This window comes from Eurosta solidaginis, chromosome 2 (genome assembly GCF_040869045.1).
Source record: "Eurosta solidaginis isolate ZX-2024a chromosome 2, ASM4086904v1, whole genome shotgun sequence".
Lineage (NCBI taxonomy): Eukaryota > Metazoa > Arthropoda > Insecta > Diptera > Tephritidae > Eurosta > Eurosta solidaginis.
In genome coordinates this window covers 280,155,891-280,173,055 of record NC_090320.1, presented here as the reverse complement: position 1 = coordinate 280,173,055, position 17,165 = coordinate 280,155,891, and the positions used below count along the sequence as shown (strand labels likewise).

Here is a 17,165-nt window from a genome sequence, read left to right as displayed (position 1 = left end):
AGAGTCAACCCTGGTCCACCTTTATGGCGATATTTCGAAACGGCATCCACCTATAGAACGAAGGCCCACTCCCTTTTAAAAATACTCATTAACACCTTTCATTTGATACCCATATCGTACAAACAAAGTCTAGAGTCACCCCTGGTCCACCTTTATTGCGATACCTCGAAAAGGCGTACACCTATAGAACTAAGGCCCACTCCCTTTTAAAATACTCATTAACACCTTTCTTTTGATACCCATATTGTACAAACAAGTTCTAGGGTCACCCCTGGTCCACCTTTATGGCGATATCTCGAAACGGCGTCCACCTATGGAACTAAGGATTACTCCCTTTTAAAGTATTCATTAACACCTTTCTTTTGATACCCATATTGTACAAACAAATTCTCGGGTCACCCATGGTCCACCTTTATGGCGATATCTCGAAACGGCGTCCACCTATGGAACTAAGGATTACTCCCTTTTAAAATACTCATTAACACCTTTCATTTGATACCCATATTGTACAAACGCATTCTAGAGTCACCCTGGTCCACCTTTATGGCGATATCTCGAAAAGGCGACCACCTATACAACAACCATCACTCCCTTTTAAAACCCTCATTAATACCTTTAATTTGATACCCATATCGTACAAACACATTCTAGAGTCACCCCTGGTCCACCTTTATGGCGATATTTCGAAACGGCATCCACCTATAGAACTAAGGCCCACTCCTTTTTAAAATACTCATTAACACCATTCGTTTGATGACCATATTGAACAAAGAAATTCTAGGGTCACCCCTGGTCCACCTTTATGGCGATATCTCGAAACGGCGTCCACCTATGGAACTAAGGATTACTTACTTTTAAAATACTCATTAACACCTTTCATTTGATACCCATATCGTACAAACGCATTCTAGAGTCACCCTGGTCCACCTTTATGGCGATATCTCGAAAAGGCGACCACCTATACAACAACCACCACTCCCTTTTAAAGCCCTCATTAATACCTATAATTTGATACCCATATCGTACAAACACATTCTAGAGTCACCCCTGGTCCACCTTTGTGGCGATATCTCGAAACGGCGTCCACCTATGGAACTAAGGATTACTCCCTTTTAAAATACTCATTAACACCTTTCATTTGATACCCATATCGTACAAACGCATTCTAGAGTCAACCCTGATCCACCTTTATGGCTATATCCCTAAATGGCGTCCACCTATAGAACTATGGCCCACTCCCTCATAAAATACTCTTTAATGCCTTTCATTTGATACACATGTCATACAAACATATTCCAGGGTTTCCCTCGGTTCATTTTCCTACATGGTTATTTTCCCTTATTTTGTCACCATAGCTCTCAACTGAGTATGTAATGTTCGGTTACACCCGAACTTATTCTTCCTTACTTGTTTATATTAAGATTCAACTTATTACGTTTACACCAGTCGGCAACATTATCTATATCAGATTGTAGCCTTACCATGTCTTCATTGCTCGTAATTGTCGAAAAAATCTTACGATCATCAGCGTTAGGTTGACATGGCCGGTCCATGAGGACCTCGCATAGACTGAATAAATCTATTTGCGTAATTGAAACAGCTGGTTATATCATTGATGAAAATGACGAAGAGAAGCGGGCCCAGTATGCTACCCTGTGGAACCCCAAATGTCGCAATGAAAGGATCAGATGATGCCCCATCAACAGTAGCCACACATTTACGAAAGGAGAGATAGGATTCAAGCCATTTTAAAACAGTGGAACGTAATCCTAGAGCTCTCAGTTTCAATTATAAAATTGTGTGGTTCGCCTTGTCGAAAGCTTTTGAAAAGTCTGTGTAAACTGAATCAACTTGAAGGCGATTTTGAAACACAGAAATGCAGTATTCCGAAAATACGGCGAGGTTTGAGACTGTTGAGCGACCTTTAACAAAACCGTCTTGTTGAGCGGAGATCAAGCGATTTACCGCAAAATAAATTTTATTTTTAACTATAGCCTCAAATAGTTTTGAGACTGAGGATATCTTTGAAATTGGCCGATAATTCGCAATATTGTTCTTATTACCACTTTTGAACACTGGAGTGATAGAACTGACTTTCCACGCATCAATAACCACTCCTCGTGCAAGTGATTTATTGAACAGAACCAACAATGGGGAAGCAAGGGCAGAACATTTTTTTAATAGGTATGAAGACAAGCCATCCACATCGGTTTTAGTAGACATCTTCAGTTGTCGGATTCTTTCTTCTATATCAGCGAGCGTTAGGGTTAGCGATCCAAAATTTATTGGAGAATTTATATTCGTGTAACACACCTGATCAAAGTCAGTGCCCGCTTCGAAGTTTGACTTGAAGAAATGAGCAAAGGGATTAACATTGAGATAGACAACAGAAGGTATACTCAAACACGATTTTCTGGAATTGACGAATCTACAAAATGATTTCGAGTTTTGCTTTATATCCGATTCGAACTTACGAGTATAATTACGCTTCAAGTCCCTGTTCATGGATTTAAATTTACTTGAATAAAACAGAAATTTCTCTTTATATATGTATAACCGATTTGGATAATTTAAACTTCTTGAAATATTTGTTTCTTAAATTTTTAAGTTTTTACAATCGTTTTGTACACCAAGGTATTTTATATCTGGGTTTCTTAAGGATTGGTATATGCTTAACGCAGATCTCACCTAATTTATATTTAAAGATTTGAAAGCAGTTGGAACATCAACGTTGGAAAATATTGAATTCCAATCAATGGCATCAACTGCAAGGTTAACCATATTGGCATTCATTCGACTGATGAATACCAGGAGTAGATAAAGGATCAAGGCATTCAAATAAAGAAAAATGTACGTTATCGATGACAAAAATTAAGTATAAAATGCGAGAAAGCCGATTTCGAAAACCATTTATCTGAGAAAGATCGCAACTGGATAAGTTATCAACCAAGTAGGATTCAGATATACTATTTACGTTATTTGCATATCGCTCATTACTATCATCAATATAAGACCAAACAATATTGCCCAAGTTGAAGTCACCCGTGACACAGATACTATCATTATTATGACCAGATGCTACTGCTAAAATATTGTCCACATGTGCTCGCTGGTATAGCATATAGTTGCTTGTCGGAGGAATATAAAAAGCGCAGATTAAAATGTTTGAAATGTCTTTTACTGCCTTACAGAGCTGATCCAATAGTGTATCATCATTCTTCAATGTCACGAGTGACGAGCGAAATTTTCGATTAACTGCTATAAGAACACCTCTGCCCCTACTGTGACCAGTTTTAATATAATCACGATCCTTTCGAAACACATTGTATAAATTCGAATCGAAATATTCATTATCAAAGAAACTCTCGTTTAGCCACGTCTCAACGAGAACAAAAATATCATAGTCCAGGTGCGAGCTCAAGGCATAAAGCAGCTTAGATTTGGTTCTCAACCCAGAAACATTTTGAAAATATATTTTTAATTTATTGGAAGAATTGTTAATAACGGAACTGGTTATCGTTGTTGTGTTGATACACCTTCTTGGTGAAAAAAACGAAACGGGCGAATTTTCACAAATTCAGGCCATATAGCTGGATTAAGCACCTTATCAAATGAACATTCCGAAACACCCAATTTGAAATTGACTTTAGTTAGGCTATCTATGGGAATGTCTGTTTTTACCAATGTATGACATATCAATAAATTGGGTTAAATTTTAGCATGACTTGAAACATACGATAAGATATCATATTTCTTAACAATAGGCGAAAATGACGAAATATGCAGGAACTTGAAAACTGGAACTACTTTTAACTCGCTGGTATTACAATTAACAATAACAATGGGCTTACTTAATTTCCTTCGAGTACGCTGGGTTACTTGGCGCACGGGGATGCTGATATATTTACCGCAGCAACAGCAGATTTATTTACTTTCTTTGTCACTGGAATACCTCAAGCTGCGAATGAGTGTTTGCCTGAGCTCTTTATGCAGATTTGTCGGGCGGTTGAGCACAAAGCGCGACCTTTGTGAGATGCATTTCGATTGCGAAACGGAGGAAACAACAAACCTCAGCAAAAACCCACTACCATTGTAGTCAAGTTGTTTTCAGCGCATGACCGTAACCAATTGCTAAAGGCTGTCGGTGTGTTTTGCAAATCTAAAAATAGATCGCTTGCGCTCTCTGATCTTGATTTTCCTGGGTACGGATCGGTGTATATACATGAAAGTCTGCCAAAGAACCTGAGGGAGGTATTGACTCATGCATCGGCACTGAGACGGCAGAAGCAGCTGGCGTCGGTGTTTTCTATCCGCGGCAAAATTTTTGTTAGACATAAAGCTGGAGTCATTGGTGACGTATGTCGTATCGCTGTATCCGTATCCCTAACGTAATCAGCTGTTTATCGTTACGACGGTAAACCAAAACCCAATTGGTTGGTGTTTTGTACTTACTATCGCATGTAGAAGTGTGTGCAACTGCACTCATACCATATGAAATGAAACGCACATATCTACAGGGAAAAAGGCCAAAGGCCAAAAAAAACCCTTTTTATTTATGCACCAATCTAGCACTCAACACGTATTGTTATTTCTGATATATATATATAATTGTACTATAATGTATTTGCGCACCACACTACTATTTTATCCACAACCGTTCTAGCAACTTGCTGGCACCGCGTTCAATTCTTAACTGACTAAACAGAACGATTCGCTCAATCCGAATCGTTATTTTAATTCTAATGCGCAATAGTTTTGATCATGGCAAGCCATGACATGTTCCACTCCAACGTATATTTTTAAAACGGTAAACTTATTCGTGCAGGCGCGTTCTCCCCTGCGCGACATTTATGACGCACAGCGAGAAAATGCCCCTGTACGAAACAGTGCCAGCGAAAACCTACGGTTTTCTTAACTAAGCTTACATATGCATACATAGATATCTACATAATTTATTGTCCCCGATGCTTCATCTTTACCGCTGTTCTGCTATGTCTGGCTCCACTGGTAGTATGCATATCTTTTGTATGGGTCTCGTTAATTTGCTCGTTTGTGTCTGCACCACAACAGATCGAACTAGTTTATCCTTACTAAGGACCAGTTCAGTAACTCGTCCTAATGCCCACTGGGCTGGTGGAAAACTCTCTGCTTTGATTATTACCATCTGCCCAATCTTAATGTTCTCATGTTCTCTGCGCCATTTCTTTCTCTCCTGTAAACTGTTTAAATAGTCTGTTTGCCATCTATTCCAGAAGTGTTGTAGCATTGTTTGCCTTTGCTGCCAGAGTTTTATCCCTAAACTTGTCGGTTGATCATTCACCAGAAACGGAGGCGGCAAAATCAATGGCTCCCCAATAATAAAATGACCCGGTGTCAATGCCTGCATGTCATTTGGATCATCTGACAGCGGATATAAAGGTCTGGAATTCAGTATTGCCTCAATCTCAACTAACAACGTCACCAGCTGGTCTTGTGCCAGCGTTTTCTGGCCCACGATCCTGGTCAAGTGGAATTTCATTGACTTTACAGCTGCTTCGTAAATCCCTCCTTGATGTGGCGCTGCTGGAATCTTGAATTGCCACTCAGTACCCTTGAGACCAATATGTTCCAGCGCTTCTTGCCCTCTCCAGTAATCCATAGCCCTTTTAATCGTTTTGCTCGCACCAACAAATGTCGTCGCATTATCGCTGAATAGTTTTGCACAACGACCTCGCCGTCCAATAAATCTTTCAAAACACGCAATGAAGGATTGAGTTGTCAGATCTAGCACCAAGTCAATATGTACAGCCCGAGTTTTCAAGCATACAAACACAACAACCCAACATTTAGTCTTGTCGACATAATCGTCTCGCACCCTCACACGTACATTAAATGGACCAGCATAATCTAGCCCACAGTGAAGAAATGGTTTACCTGTTTGCACCCTCTCAGCTGGTAGGTCTTCCATCAATTGTTGTTCAAGCTTGTAATTATATCGCACACATACAACGCACCCACGTAAGTATCTTCTGAGTTCATCTCTCAAACGTGGAATCCAGTACTTTTGCCGAATAAAATGTGTCATTACTTGCACTGCCCCATGCTTAGTTTGTCTGTGCGCATAATCGGCTATGAAGTGAGCCAATCTGGAACCTCTTGCCACAATTACCTGATGCTTTGCTTCATATCCAAGGTTCGCCTCATTCAACCGACCTCCTACCCTCAAAAGCCCGCTTTTATCCAAAATTGGTCGTAGTGATTCCAACTTACTATGTTCCGGTAACCTGTGCTCCTTTTTTAACAATACCAATTCTTTGTGAAAATATTTCTCCTGCGAATTTCTCAGTAAGTACTCCATTGCCCACAATTTTTCTTGCTCGCTTGGTAAATCTACCTTCAATTTCATGCCCCTTAACCTGCACCTCTTTGCTGACTTTCTTATCCTATCACGAGTCGCCAATTTTGTCTTGACTATATCTATAAATCGCGTTACATATGCCAATACATTCAAAATTCCTTCTAGCCTGCTTTTATATTTCGTGATTGGAACAAGCTCACCACTTCCCCCCATTTTTGGCACAAAAATCTCCATCTCCTCATAACCTACATTTACAATGTGCACCTTAATTTCTGCTTGCCCATCCTTATTATTTTTTGATTTAGCCTGTTCAAACTTATCAGGTGGCCATTGTGTCTTAGGAAAAGATAACCACTTTGGGCCCTCCAACCAAAATTGATTATTAACCAACTCACCGGGTTCTAATCCTCGACTTAATAAGTCCGCTGGATTATCATCCGAACCCACATGTTTCCAACTCTTTGCCCCAGTATTATCTTGAATTGCTGATACGCGATTAGCTACAAATGTTTTCAAATCTCTGGGCATTTTTTCTAACCAGTAAAGCACAACTAGAGAATCTGTCCACAACGTATAATTGATCTCGCCCCAATCCATTGCTCTCTTAACCTCAACAACCAGTCTAGCCAATAACTCACATGCCGACAATTCCAGCCTAGGAATCGTCATCTTCTTTACTGGGGCTACTCTTGTTTTTGATACTATTAATCTACATTTAAAATTCCCATTTGCTTCCTTCGTTCTAGCATAAACAACTGCACCATAGGCTGATTCTGATGCATCAGCAAAGCCACATAATTCTACCTTCTCAGACATCCCAGTACCGAGCCATCTTGGAATTCTAAAATTTTCAAGTTTTTTCATCTCGCCCCAATATTTTCTGAATCTCATTTCTAGTTCAGATGGTAGCTCTTCGTCCCATTCTACTTTCAAGCGCCACAAATCTTGTATCAAAACCTTTCCTACAACAATTATTGGAGAGATGTATCCATTTGGGTCAAATAACTGTGCCACGCAGCTAACAACTACTCGTTTTGTTATAATACCTGGCAAGTCTGGTGTCTTAACTACAAATGCATATTGGTCTGGCGATATCAACCATACCAGTCCAAGCACCCTGGTTTCGTCCTCGAATTCAAACAAGCACTCCTCTTCTCCGGACTGCAAGGTCTTTATTAGTTTTTTACTATTCGATTTCCATTTCCTGAGTGTAAAACCGGCTCCACTCAGGATGTTATCCATTTGTTTCGCTAATGCCATAGCGTCTTGCTCACTGTCAGCTCCGGTAACACAATCATCCATATACATATCATTTATAATTGCTTCAGCAGCTTCACAGTAATCTTTCTTTGCATCTCTTGCACACTGAATTACTGCTCTAACTGCATTATATGCCGATGATGTCATACCATACGTCACAACAGTTAGCCAATATTCCTTCAATGGTTCTTCTCTGCTCTCGCGCCAAAATATTCGCTGCATGTCCCATTGGTTTTTAGCGATCTTAACTTGTCTAAACATCATCTTAATATCTGCACTAAATGCAAATCTATGCCGCCTAAACCGCGTTATAATCTCGCTCAGATCTCCTTGTAATTTTCCACCTAGCAACTGAATTTCATTGAGAGAAATACCTTTGTTAGTTCGGCAGCTTGCGTCAAAAACTACCCGAAACTTTTTCGTCATACAATGGTGCGGGATGTAATATGTCAACTCATTCTGCCCTACATGCTTATCAACCATTTTCATATGCCCTAACTTCTCATATTCTCTCATAAATTCAACATATTTCGCTCTAATCTCTGGCTCCTTTTCTAAACGCTTTTCTAAATATAGAAATCTGCGGAGTGCAATTTCTTTGGAACTGCCAATCTCTGTGATCTCTTTTAGTGGTATGGTTACCACGAACCTACCATCCCTATCTCTATAATATGTATCCAAGAAGATTTTCTCAACTCTCTCTTCTTCTTCTGTTCGCATTGAATTCTCATTAATCTGATCCATTTCCCAAAACTTTGTTATTAATGCGTCTAGCTCTCTATTATCTTTGTAATTTACTGCTGATACTAGCTCACCAGTTTCATCATCAATGCTTTGTGCATATTCGCCGAAAACGACTATGCCCAAGATTGTATCCATTAATGCTATTCCATTTATGCCATCGCGCACTATCTTGGTAACAATTCTCGCAACAAAACTAGCCCCCAGCAACATATGAGTGCTTCTTGATTCCCAGTATTCTGGATCGGCTAACCTGGTGCCCAACGAGTCATGTATAGGACCCAACCCTGAACCAAGTGGAGGGAGTAAGGGACACCACTGGCTCTCTTTAGGTAAAACCCAAAACTCTGCACCAATTTGGTCTCCAGATGGATACCAAGGCCTAATCAACACTATGGCCTTCTTGCTCACTTGGAACGGCTCTGCCTCAATACCAACCATTTTTTTAGTAATTGGTTTCGTGTCTATGCCATACCTCTGCTGTAATACAAAGGTAATCAAATTTATCTGCGCCCCAGTATCCAGTAATGCACGAACCGGCCCAAAATTAATGCCATTTACGACAACCATCACCATTGCTGTTGGCAACAATGCCCTTGCTTCTTCTTTCCCCCTATTGAAATTCATCAAATACTGTTCACAAGACAAATCAATTTTATTATCATTCATAGTATTATTTACTATTGCTTTTTTACTTTCTTTTTCTATCTTAGGTTTTTTCTCGCTTGGCCCCAGCTCCGCGTCCTCTCGACCGCTCACCTTGTCTTGCACTCTCTTGCCCTCTTTTTGCGTCTTAATTGTACGCTTTCTTGCCCCAGTTGATTGTCAATCCAATTTTTGTTTCGACTTGGATGCATAGCGCTGAATGTTGTTTACCTGCCTTTTTGGTTCCCTGTTTGGACACAATGCGCTGTTGTGCTTGGGCCTACCAGGGCATTTCCAACACTCTGCCTGGTAGCAATTGTTAGCACCATGGCCCCTTTTGAAACAGTTTGGGCAGAGGTTTCTCCTTTCAATAAATTCTTTCCTAGCCTTCAAGTTAAGTGCCATGAATTCTGGGCAATGGTAAAGCATGTGATTTTCATTGCACACCTCACATATTAATACCCTATTTTTTGCGCCCGATGTTGATACGCTAACTCTAGCTCCTCTTTCATTTGCACCATTATTCTTCGTTTTCGTACTTGAAGTTGGAACCACTACTGCCGATTCAATTTTCCTGCGATTGTCCGAAGAGTTTGCTAGCGCCAATGCTTGCTTGTCCAAGAATGCTAGCATTTCATCAACTTTTGGCGTATCACTCTTCCTTGCGAGCTCCCATTGTCTTGCTGTCTCATTGTCCAAACGTTCATGCAACATGTGCACCATGTAAAAATCCCAGTGCTCTACTGGTAGTCCTTGTGCCTGGAGTTGACGACGCACCTCATGGGTCACATTGGACATGCGCCGCAAGTCGTTCTCCTTTATCTGCCCCTTGAGTTCCGGCAGCCGAATAAAATTTCTTAAATGCTCGCGTCCTATCAAGTAGCTTTGGTCGTACATCTGATTCAGCCGCTCCCAAGCTTGAATATAATTATTACCCGAAAATTGCCATTGACCAAACGTTAATTTTGCTCTACCAACCAGTGAATTAGTTAGGTACAAAAATTTGAATGACGGATCTATTTTGTCATTATCATGCACAGCCGCCCTGAACCGATCACGAAAACCTGTCCATTTAACCAATGCCCCATCAAACTCGCCCCATGTATTTTTAATGTCGTTTTGTTGGACAGGCATCTGCACCTGCACGTTAATTGCTTGCGAATTTTTGTCTAGCCCCTCATCTTGCTTCATCTTGTCTAGCTCCGTCTGCATTTTAGCATGCGCCTCAAAATACATCGTTTCCACAACTGCCATATTTTGCTTGCAGAAGTGGTCTAGCGCCTCCTCGTCTACATCCTCAATTACAGCTGCATACTCTTCGTTATATGCCTGCCATGCTATCCGTAGTGAGGTAAGTCGCACCTTGATCTCGCCCACTGACACTTGAGTGAAATCAGTGTCATTTGCAAACTCTAGCGCACGCTGGATTGTAGCTGCATAGGACTTCAATTTCTTTTGAGATGCCATGTCTAAATATGAAACTTAAAGAAAGAAAACAAAAAAAATAATATGTTTGAATATAGTATCAATAATAGTGAAGTTTCGCACACAGGATGCAACTATGCTAACACAGCTTATTATTTTCTTCCATTTAACAAGCGCCTAATGATGGTCTTCACCAAGCCCTCAATCCATCACCTTGACCTGCCCACTAAGCTTTGATTCAAGCGCTTGCACCAATGCTTCCGGCTTGCATATATGTTTGAAAAATTCTAGCTCGCCTTAACCGTGCTCACCCATCACTAGTGCCAACTCAAACATGCAATTGCCGAAAGACTTTAAACACCTGCAGGTACACTAGCCCACTCAGTACACATGTACTACTATAAAATCTTGCCCCAAGCTCATCTTTTGTTTATGCATAAAAGATATTTTCTATTTAAGCCCCAATAACAGCTCAACTTATCTCACCATTGAAATTTATCTCCTGCCCTCCTTTTTGCCAACGGTTTTCTTTCACAAACTATTACCATCAAAGTGCTACATACAAATACCTGCTCTTACGCACATTCAAGCACACAAACACAAGCATCCAAGTAAGCAAAAATTTGCGCACACAATTTAATTTATTATCTCGCATGTAATCTTGTTCAAAAATGTATTTTTGTATCATGTAACATTTCTCACACCAAGCACACATACATATCCATATATATATAACTATGTACATACATGTACACTCATGTCTAGCACACTAAACTTACATGCTTCAATATTATTGCATGATACAAAAATTTTCTTCACTACATTATCCACCTTGCCACCTAAGACTTGTTCGAGAAAGAACAACAAAGGCAACCTCATTACAATATATAAATCTTAGCAAGTATCTTGCACCTACTGTGTAAACGAATTACACATTTTTTTTTTTTTTTTTTTGAATGCACAAAAAAGGAAAGCAATAGCAAGAAGAAAAAACACGCAATACGCTGCAGTTGAATCTCGAACAAGCCTATGGTCACACAAACGCACAAATCCCATTATCACAACAGAATCAAAACTTCACCAAATTGAGACTATTCTCCTTTTATGCACACCCTCTCTTTTTCATATGTACTCTAAACCGATGCGCACAACATATTTTTCTCAACCCTCATAATATATGTACATACCAATATATTATTTACTCGTGCCCTTAGGACAAATCGCAATAGCCTTACACAAGCGCTCCTTTGTATCTTTACATATATACTCTAAACCGATGCGCACAACATATTTTCTCAATACTCATAATATATGTAAAGACAAATTCCTTCTTTTTTAATAAACTACCATCACGTCATTATAACTATACATATCTATATTTCAAACCGTTGCGCATAATATGTATTTTATTTTTTAATGCTCCAATGCAATATTTACTTGCGCACTCGAGACAAATCTCAGCATGCTTATACCTACGCCCCGTTATATTCTTACATATACATTTTACCGGCATGCGCACTGGGTATTATTTTCTACACTCTCAAAATATATACATATATTTCTTGCGCACTCAAACGAATCTCAACATGTTTTACATATGCCCCGTTATATCTTTACATATATCTTAAACCGACGCGCACACTATGTGTCATTTCCTACCTCGCAATATATGTATATGCTCCCTATATATGTATAGCTTAGTATATTATCTACTCGCGCACAAATTCCAACTATGATTATACATTTTACCATCATTTTCATTATTATTATTTTTTTTTTCACGCACGCACTTTTCAATTTATCTTTTTAAATTCTACCGAATTTTCTCAGTGGACTGTAATTAATTTATTTATCTATTATTTTAACGCTCACCTTGTGATTTAGAAATTTTCCACAAAATTTTAGCTTCAATATATTTAATTAATGAATTTTATCAAACTTTGCTTTTGCTTTTACGCATACACTTGTTGACCGCTTGAATGCTTAAACACTTTTGATGAGCAGCCGTTTTAATTACGCAGTAACAAACTTCTTTCACTCAACTGGCTTTGATCCGGCTCGACACGGACCATAATGTTTTGTACTTACTATCGCATGTAGAAGTGTGTGCAACTGCACTCATACCATATGAAATGAAACGCACATATCTACAGGGAAAAAGGCCAAAGGCCAAAAAAAACCCTTTTTATTTATGCACCAATCTAGCACTCAACACGTATTGTTATTTCTGATATATATATATAATTGTACTATAATGTATTTGCGCACCACACTACTATTTTATCCACAACCGTTCTAGCAACTTGCTGGCACCGCGTTCAATTCTTAACTGACTAAACAGAACGATTCGCTCAATCCGAATCGTTATTTTAATTCTAATGCGCAATAGTTTTGATCATGGCAAGCCATGACATGTTCCACTCCAACGTATATTTTTAAAACGGTAAACTTATTCGTGCAGGCGCGTTCTCCCCTGCGCGACATTTATGACGCACAGCGAGAAAATGCCCCTGTACGAAATAGTTGGCTACGATACGGTTACGACTTTAGCGGCACTAATAATCGATTGCATTGATTCTCATAAGGTTGGTCGAATCAGCTGTTAAAAGGTTACCGATACGGTTACCTATAAAGCACCAATGTCTCCAGCTTAAACAAGAAGAAGAGTCCAAGCTGGTAAATAGCCAAGCTGAAGTCAATGCAATTATTGAAAGAGGAGCGCTGATATAGTCGTGACATATTATTTACGTATGTTTGTTTTAGCACTGTTTTGTTTTTTGTATATGTATATCTCTTTTTGCCTTACTCCCTTAATTCTATACTTATCGATTTCTCTTACTATGAGTTTCAAACTAAATATTAATTATTATTTGTTTAATTGTATCTTCTCACCTTTCTCTTGTTTTCTATATAACTAGAAGACCCGGGAGACGTTGTCCTGCCCTAAATTTGGCTTATCTGCATACATTTTAATAAGCTTTTTCCGCCTTAATCTGCCCTCCCCCCCTCTTCACTTTTTCCTAATCCTTTTATTCACTCCTCCCTCCATCTTTTTCGCTTCATCTGTCTCCATCTTCGTCTCATTTTATATATCTTTCTCAATCTCATTCTCTCTTTTCTCTTCTCTCAATTTCTTCTCATTCTTCTGCATCCCTTATTGCCTGTCTCTGTACTAAAGCACTCATCAACAGCTTTCATTTGGTATCCATATGGTATAAACACTGTCTAGGCATTCACTGGCCAAAAATTTGCAATAAAATAATATTACGACTATGAACTGAGATATAACATATCCTATCTCTCAAGTTAGATCAAACTACACACGGGGTGCAAAACAAATTCAAAATCGGTTCAGTACTTTAGGAGTCCATCGCGGCCAAAAATGTTGTGACACGTGTTTTTTATATACTAAGATGTAACTCCCGATTGCATGCAATTGCAGTTTTTGTAAATTTAGCATTTATGTGTTGTTTCCTTCTCCAAACTATGGTCTTAAGCCCCTGTGAGAAATCTGCCTTTAGCATTAGCGAATGCCACAAGACTTTAATAAATATTTTATGCAAGCAATCGGTTGGACTTAGCGTAGTGCACTTTAATGCTCGAAGTATGAAGGGTGACAAATTGGATTATGTTAGGGATATATTTTCGGAATCAGATGTTGATGTTATCTGTGTCTCAGAAACCTGGGTTTCCTCTGACTTATCTGCTGCTTACTACAGTTTCCCTAACTATAGACTGGCAGGTGTAAATTGATTAGTTAGAAGGGGAGGGGTGGGGCTGCAATATATTGCAAGGCCACCTTAAAGATTAGTGTGTTATCAGGGTTGGGCTTGAAATCCCCAAACACAAAATCCCAAATCAAAATCCCCAAATCAAAATCCCCAAACACAAACTCCCCAAATACAAAATCCCCAAACTGAAAATCCCCAATTTCACATTTCTTACATTTGATTTATTTCACTGCATTTCCCAACAAAAGTTTTTTGTTTTTATTAATTAACAACACATATCTAACATAAAAACAAGTAAGGAAGGTTAAGTTCGGGTGTAACCGAACATTACATACTCAGTTGAGAGCTATGGTAACAACATAAGGGAAAATAACCATGTAGGAAAATGAACCGAAGGAAACTCTGGAATGTGTTTGTATGACATGTGTATCAAATGAAAGGCATTAAAGAGTATTTTATGAGGGAGTGGGCCATAGTTCTATAGGTGGACGCCATTTAGGGATATAGCCATAAAGGTGGATCTGGGTTGACTCTAGAATGCGTTTGTACGATATGGGTATCAAATGAAAGGTGTTAATGAGTATTTTAATAGGGAGTAATCCTTAGTTCCATAGGTGGACGCCGTTTCGAGATATCGCCATAAAGGTGGACCAGGGGTGACCCTAGAATTTGTTTGTACAATATGGGTATCAAAAGAAAGGTGTTAATGAGTATTTTAAAAGGGAGTGATGCTTAGTTCCACAGGTGGACGCCGTTTCGAGATATCGCCATAAAGGTGGACCAGGTGTGACCCTAGAATTTGTTTGTACGATATGGGTATCAAATTAAAGGTATTAATGAGGGTTTTAAAAGGGAGTGGTGGTAGTTGTATAGGTGGTCGCCTTTTTGAGATATCGCCATAAAGGTGGACCAGTAGTGACTCTAGAATGCGTTTGTACGATATGAGTATCAAATGAAAGGTGTTAATGAGTATTTTAAAAGGGAGTAATTCTTAGCTCCATAGGTGGACGCCGTTTCGAGATATCGCCATAAAGGTGGACCAGGGGTGACCCTAGAATTTGTTTGTACAATATGGGTATCAAAAGAAAGGTGTTAATGAGTATTTTAAAAGGGAGTAATCCCGAGTTCCATAGGTGGACGCCGTTTCGAGATATCGCCATAAAGGTGGACCAGGGGTGACCCTAGAATTTGTTTGTACAATATGGGCATCAAACGAATGGTGTTAATGAGTATTTTAAAAGGGAGTGGGCCTTGGTTCTGTAGGTGGACGCCGTTTCGAAATATCGCCATAAAGGTGGACCAGGGGTGACTCTAGAATGTTTTTGTACGATATGGGTATCAAATTAAAGGTATTAATGAGGGTTTTAAAAGGGAGTGGTGGTTGTTGTATAGGTGGTCGCCTTTTCGAGATATCGCCATAAAGGTGGACCAGGGGTGACTCTAGAATGCGTTTGTACGATATGGGTATCAAATGAAAGGTGTTAATGAGTATTTTAAAAGCGAGTAATCCTTAGTTCAATATGTGGACGCCGTTTCGAGATATCGCCATAAAGGTGGACCAGGGGTGACTCTAGAATGTGTTTGTACGATATGGGTATCAAATTAAAGGTATTAATGAGGGCCTTAAAAGGGAGTGGTGGTTGTTGTATAGATGGTCGCCTTTTCGAGATATCGCCATAAAGGTGGACCAGGGGTGACTCTAGAATGCGTTTGTACGATATGGGTATCAAATGAAAGGTGTTAATGAGTATTTTAAAAGCGAGTAATCCTTAGTTCCATAGGTGAACGCCGTTTCGAGATATCGCCATAAAGGTGGACCAGGGGTGACTCTAGAATGCGTTTGTACGATATGGGTATCAAATGAAAGGTGTTAATGAGTATTTTAAAAGCGAGTAATCCTTAGTTCAATATGTGGACGCCGTTTCGAGATATCGCCATAAAGGTGGACCAGGGGTGACTCTAGAATGTGTTTGTACGATATGGGTATCAAATTAAAGGTATTAATGAGGGCCTTAAAAGGGAGTGGTGGTTGTTGTATAGATGGACGCCGTTTCGAGATATCGCCATAAAGGTGGACCAGGGGTGACTCTAGAATGCGTTTGTACGATATGGGTATCAAATTGAAGGTATTAATGAGGGTTTTAAAAGGGAGTGGTGGTTGTTGTATAGATGGTCGCCTTTTCGAGATATCGCCATAAAGGTGGACCAGGGGTGACTCTAGAATGCGTTTGTACGATATGGGTATCATATGAAAGGTGTTAATGAGTATTTTAAAAGCGAGTAATCCTTAGTTCCGTAGGTGGACGCCGTTTCGAGATATCGCCATAAAGGTGGACCAGGGGTGACCCTAGAATTTGTTTGTACAATATGGGTATCAAAAGAAAGGCGTTAATGAGTATTTTAAAAGGGAGTAATCCTTAGTTCCATAGGTGGACGCCGTATCGAGATATCGCCATAAAGGTGGACCAGGGGTGACCCTAGAATTTGTTTGTAGAATATGGGCATCAAACGAAAGGTGTTAATGAGTATTTTAATAGGAGTGGGCTTTAGTTCTATAGGTGAACGCCGTTTCGAAATATCGCCATAACGATGGACCAAATGTAACTATTTTTTTTTTTTAAATATGTATGCACACATTCATGCATATGTTCAAAGTTGACTATGACCTTTCTATTTCCTAAACAGCAAGTTAAGAAAGAAATTTTGAAACACCGGCTTCGCAATCCCCAGTATTTCTGTGCAGAGCCCCCTTTTGAGGAGGTGGCCCACGGCCATGCTTCATGAAAATAACCCTTAGCCGATCCAACTCCAGCTACGAAATCCCCAGTATTTCCGTATTAAAAAACTTTTCTGCGTAGGCGGCCTACGGCCACGCTTATGAAAAATAACCCTGGGCTATGCCATGCCAATTCCGGACGTGTGCACTAACCGTGGGTACCGCCATGGTGACGTCCTTCTGCGTAGTACACCCTTCTGCGTATGCCTTCGGACGGGCTTCATAAAAATAACTCTTAGCCGATCCGACA

General features: G+C 39.6%; 1 protein-coding gene and 1 long non-coding RNA gene across 7 annotated transcripts in view; both read right to left on the bottom strand.

The window, feature by feature from the left end:
* LOC137241046 (uncharacterized) overlaps positions 1–17,165 on the bottom strand; it is a 285,496-nt gene that overhangs the window by 244,918 nt on the left and 23,413 nt on the right. The gene's annotated exons all lie outside the window — the stretch shown is intronic.
* On the bottom strand, positions 8,970–12,709 carry LOC137241044 (uncharacterized). 4 transcript variants are annotated; one of them, XM_067768200.1, is made up of 2 exons: positions 12,281–12,709; positions 8,970–10,464 (listed from the first exon to the last, which is right to left on the bottom strand). In XM_067768200.1, the coding sequence occupies exon 2, from the start codon at positions 10,448–10,450 to the stop codon at positions 9,164–9,166; it is 1,287 nt and encodes a 428-aa protein (XP_067624301.1). In that variant the 5' UTR covers positions 10,451–10,464; positions 12,281–12,709; the 3' UTR covers positions 8,970–9,163. The 4 variants fall into 4 exon arrangements, with proteins under 4 accessions (XP_067624301.1, XP_067624300.1, XP_067624303.1 ...); XM_067768199.1 differs by having other exon boundaries at positions 12,497–12,709; XM_067768202.1 differs by lacking the exon at positions 12,281–12,709 and adding an exon at positions 12,068–12,274.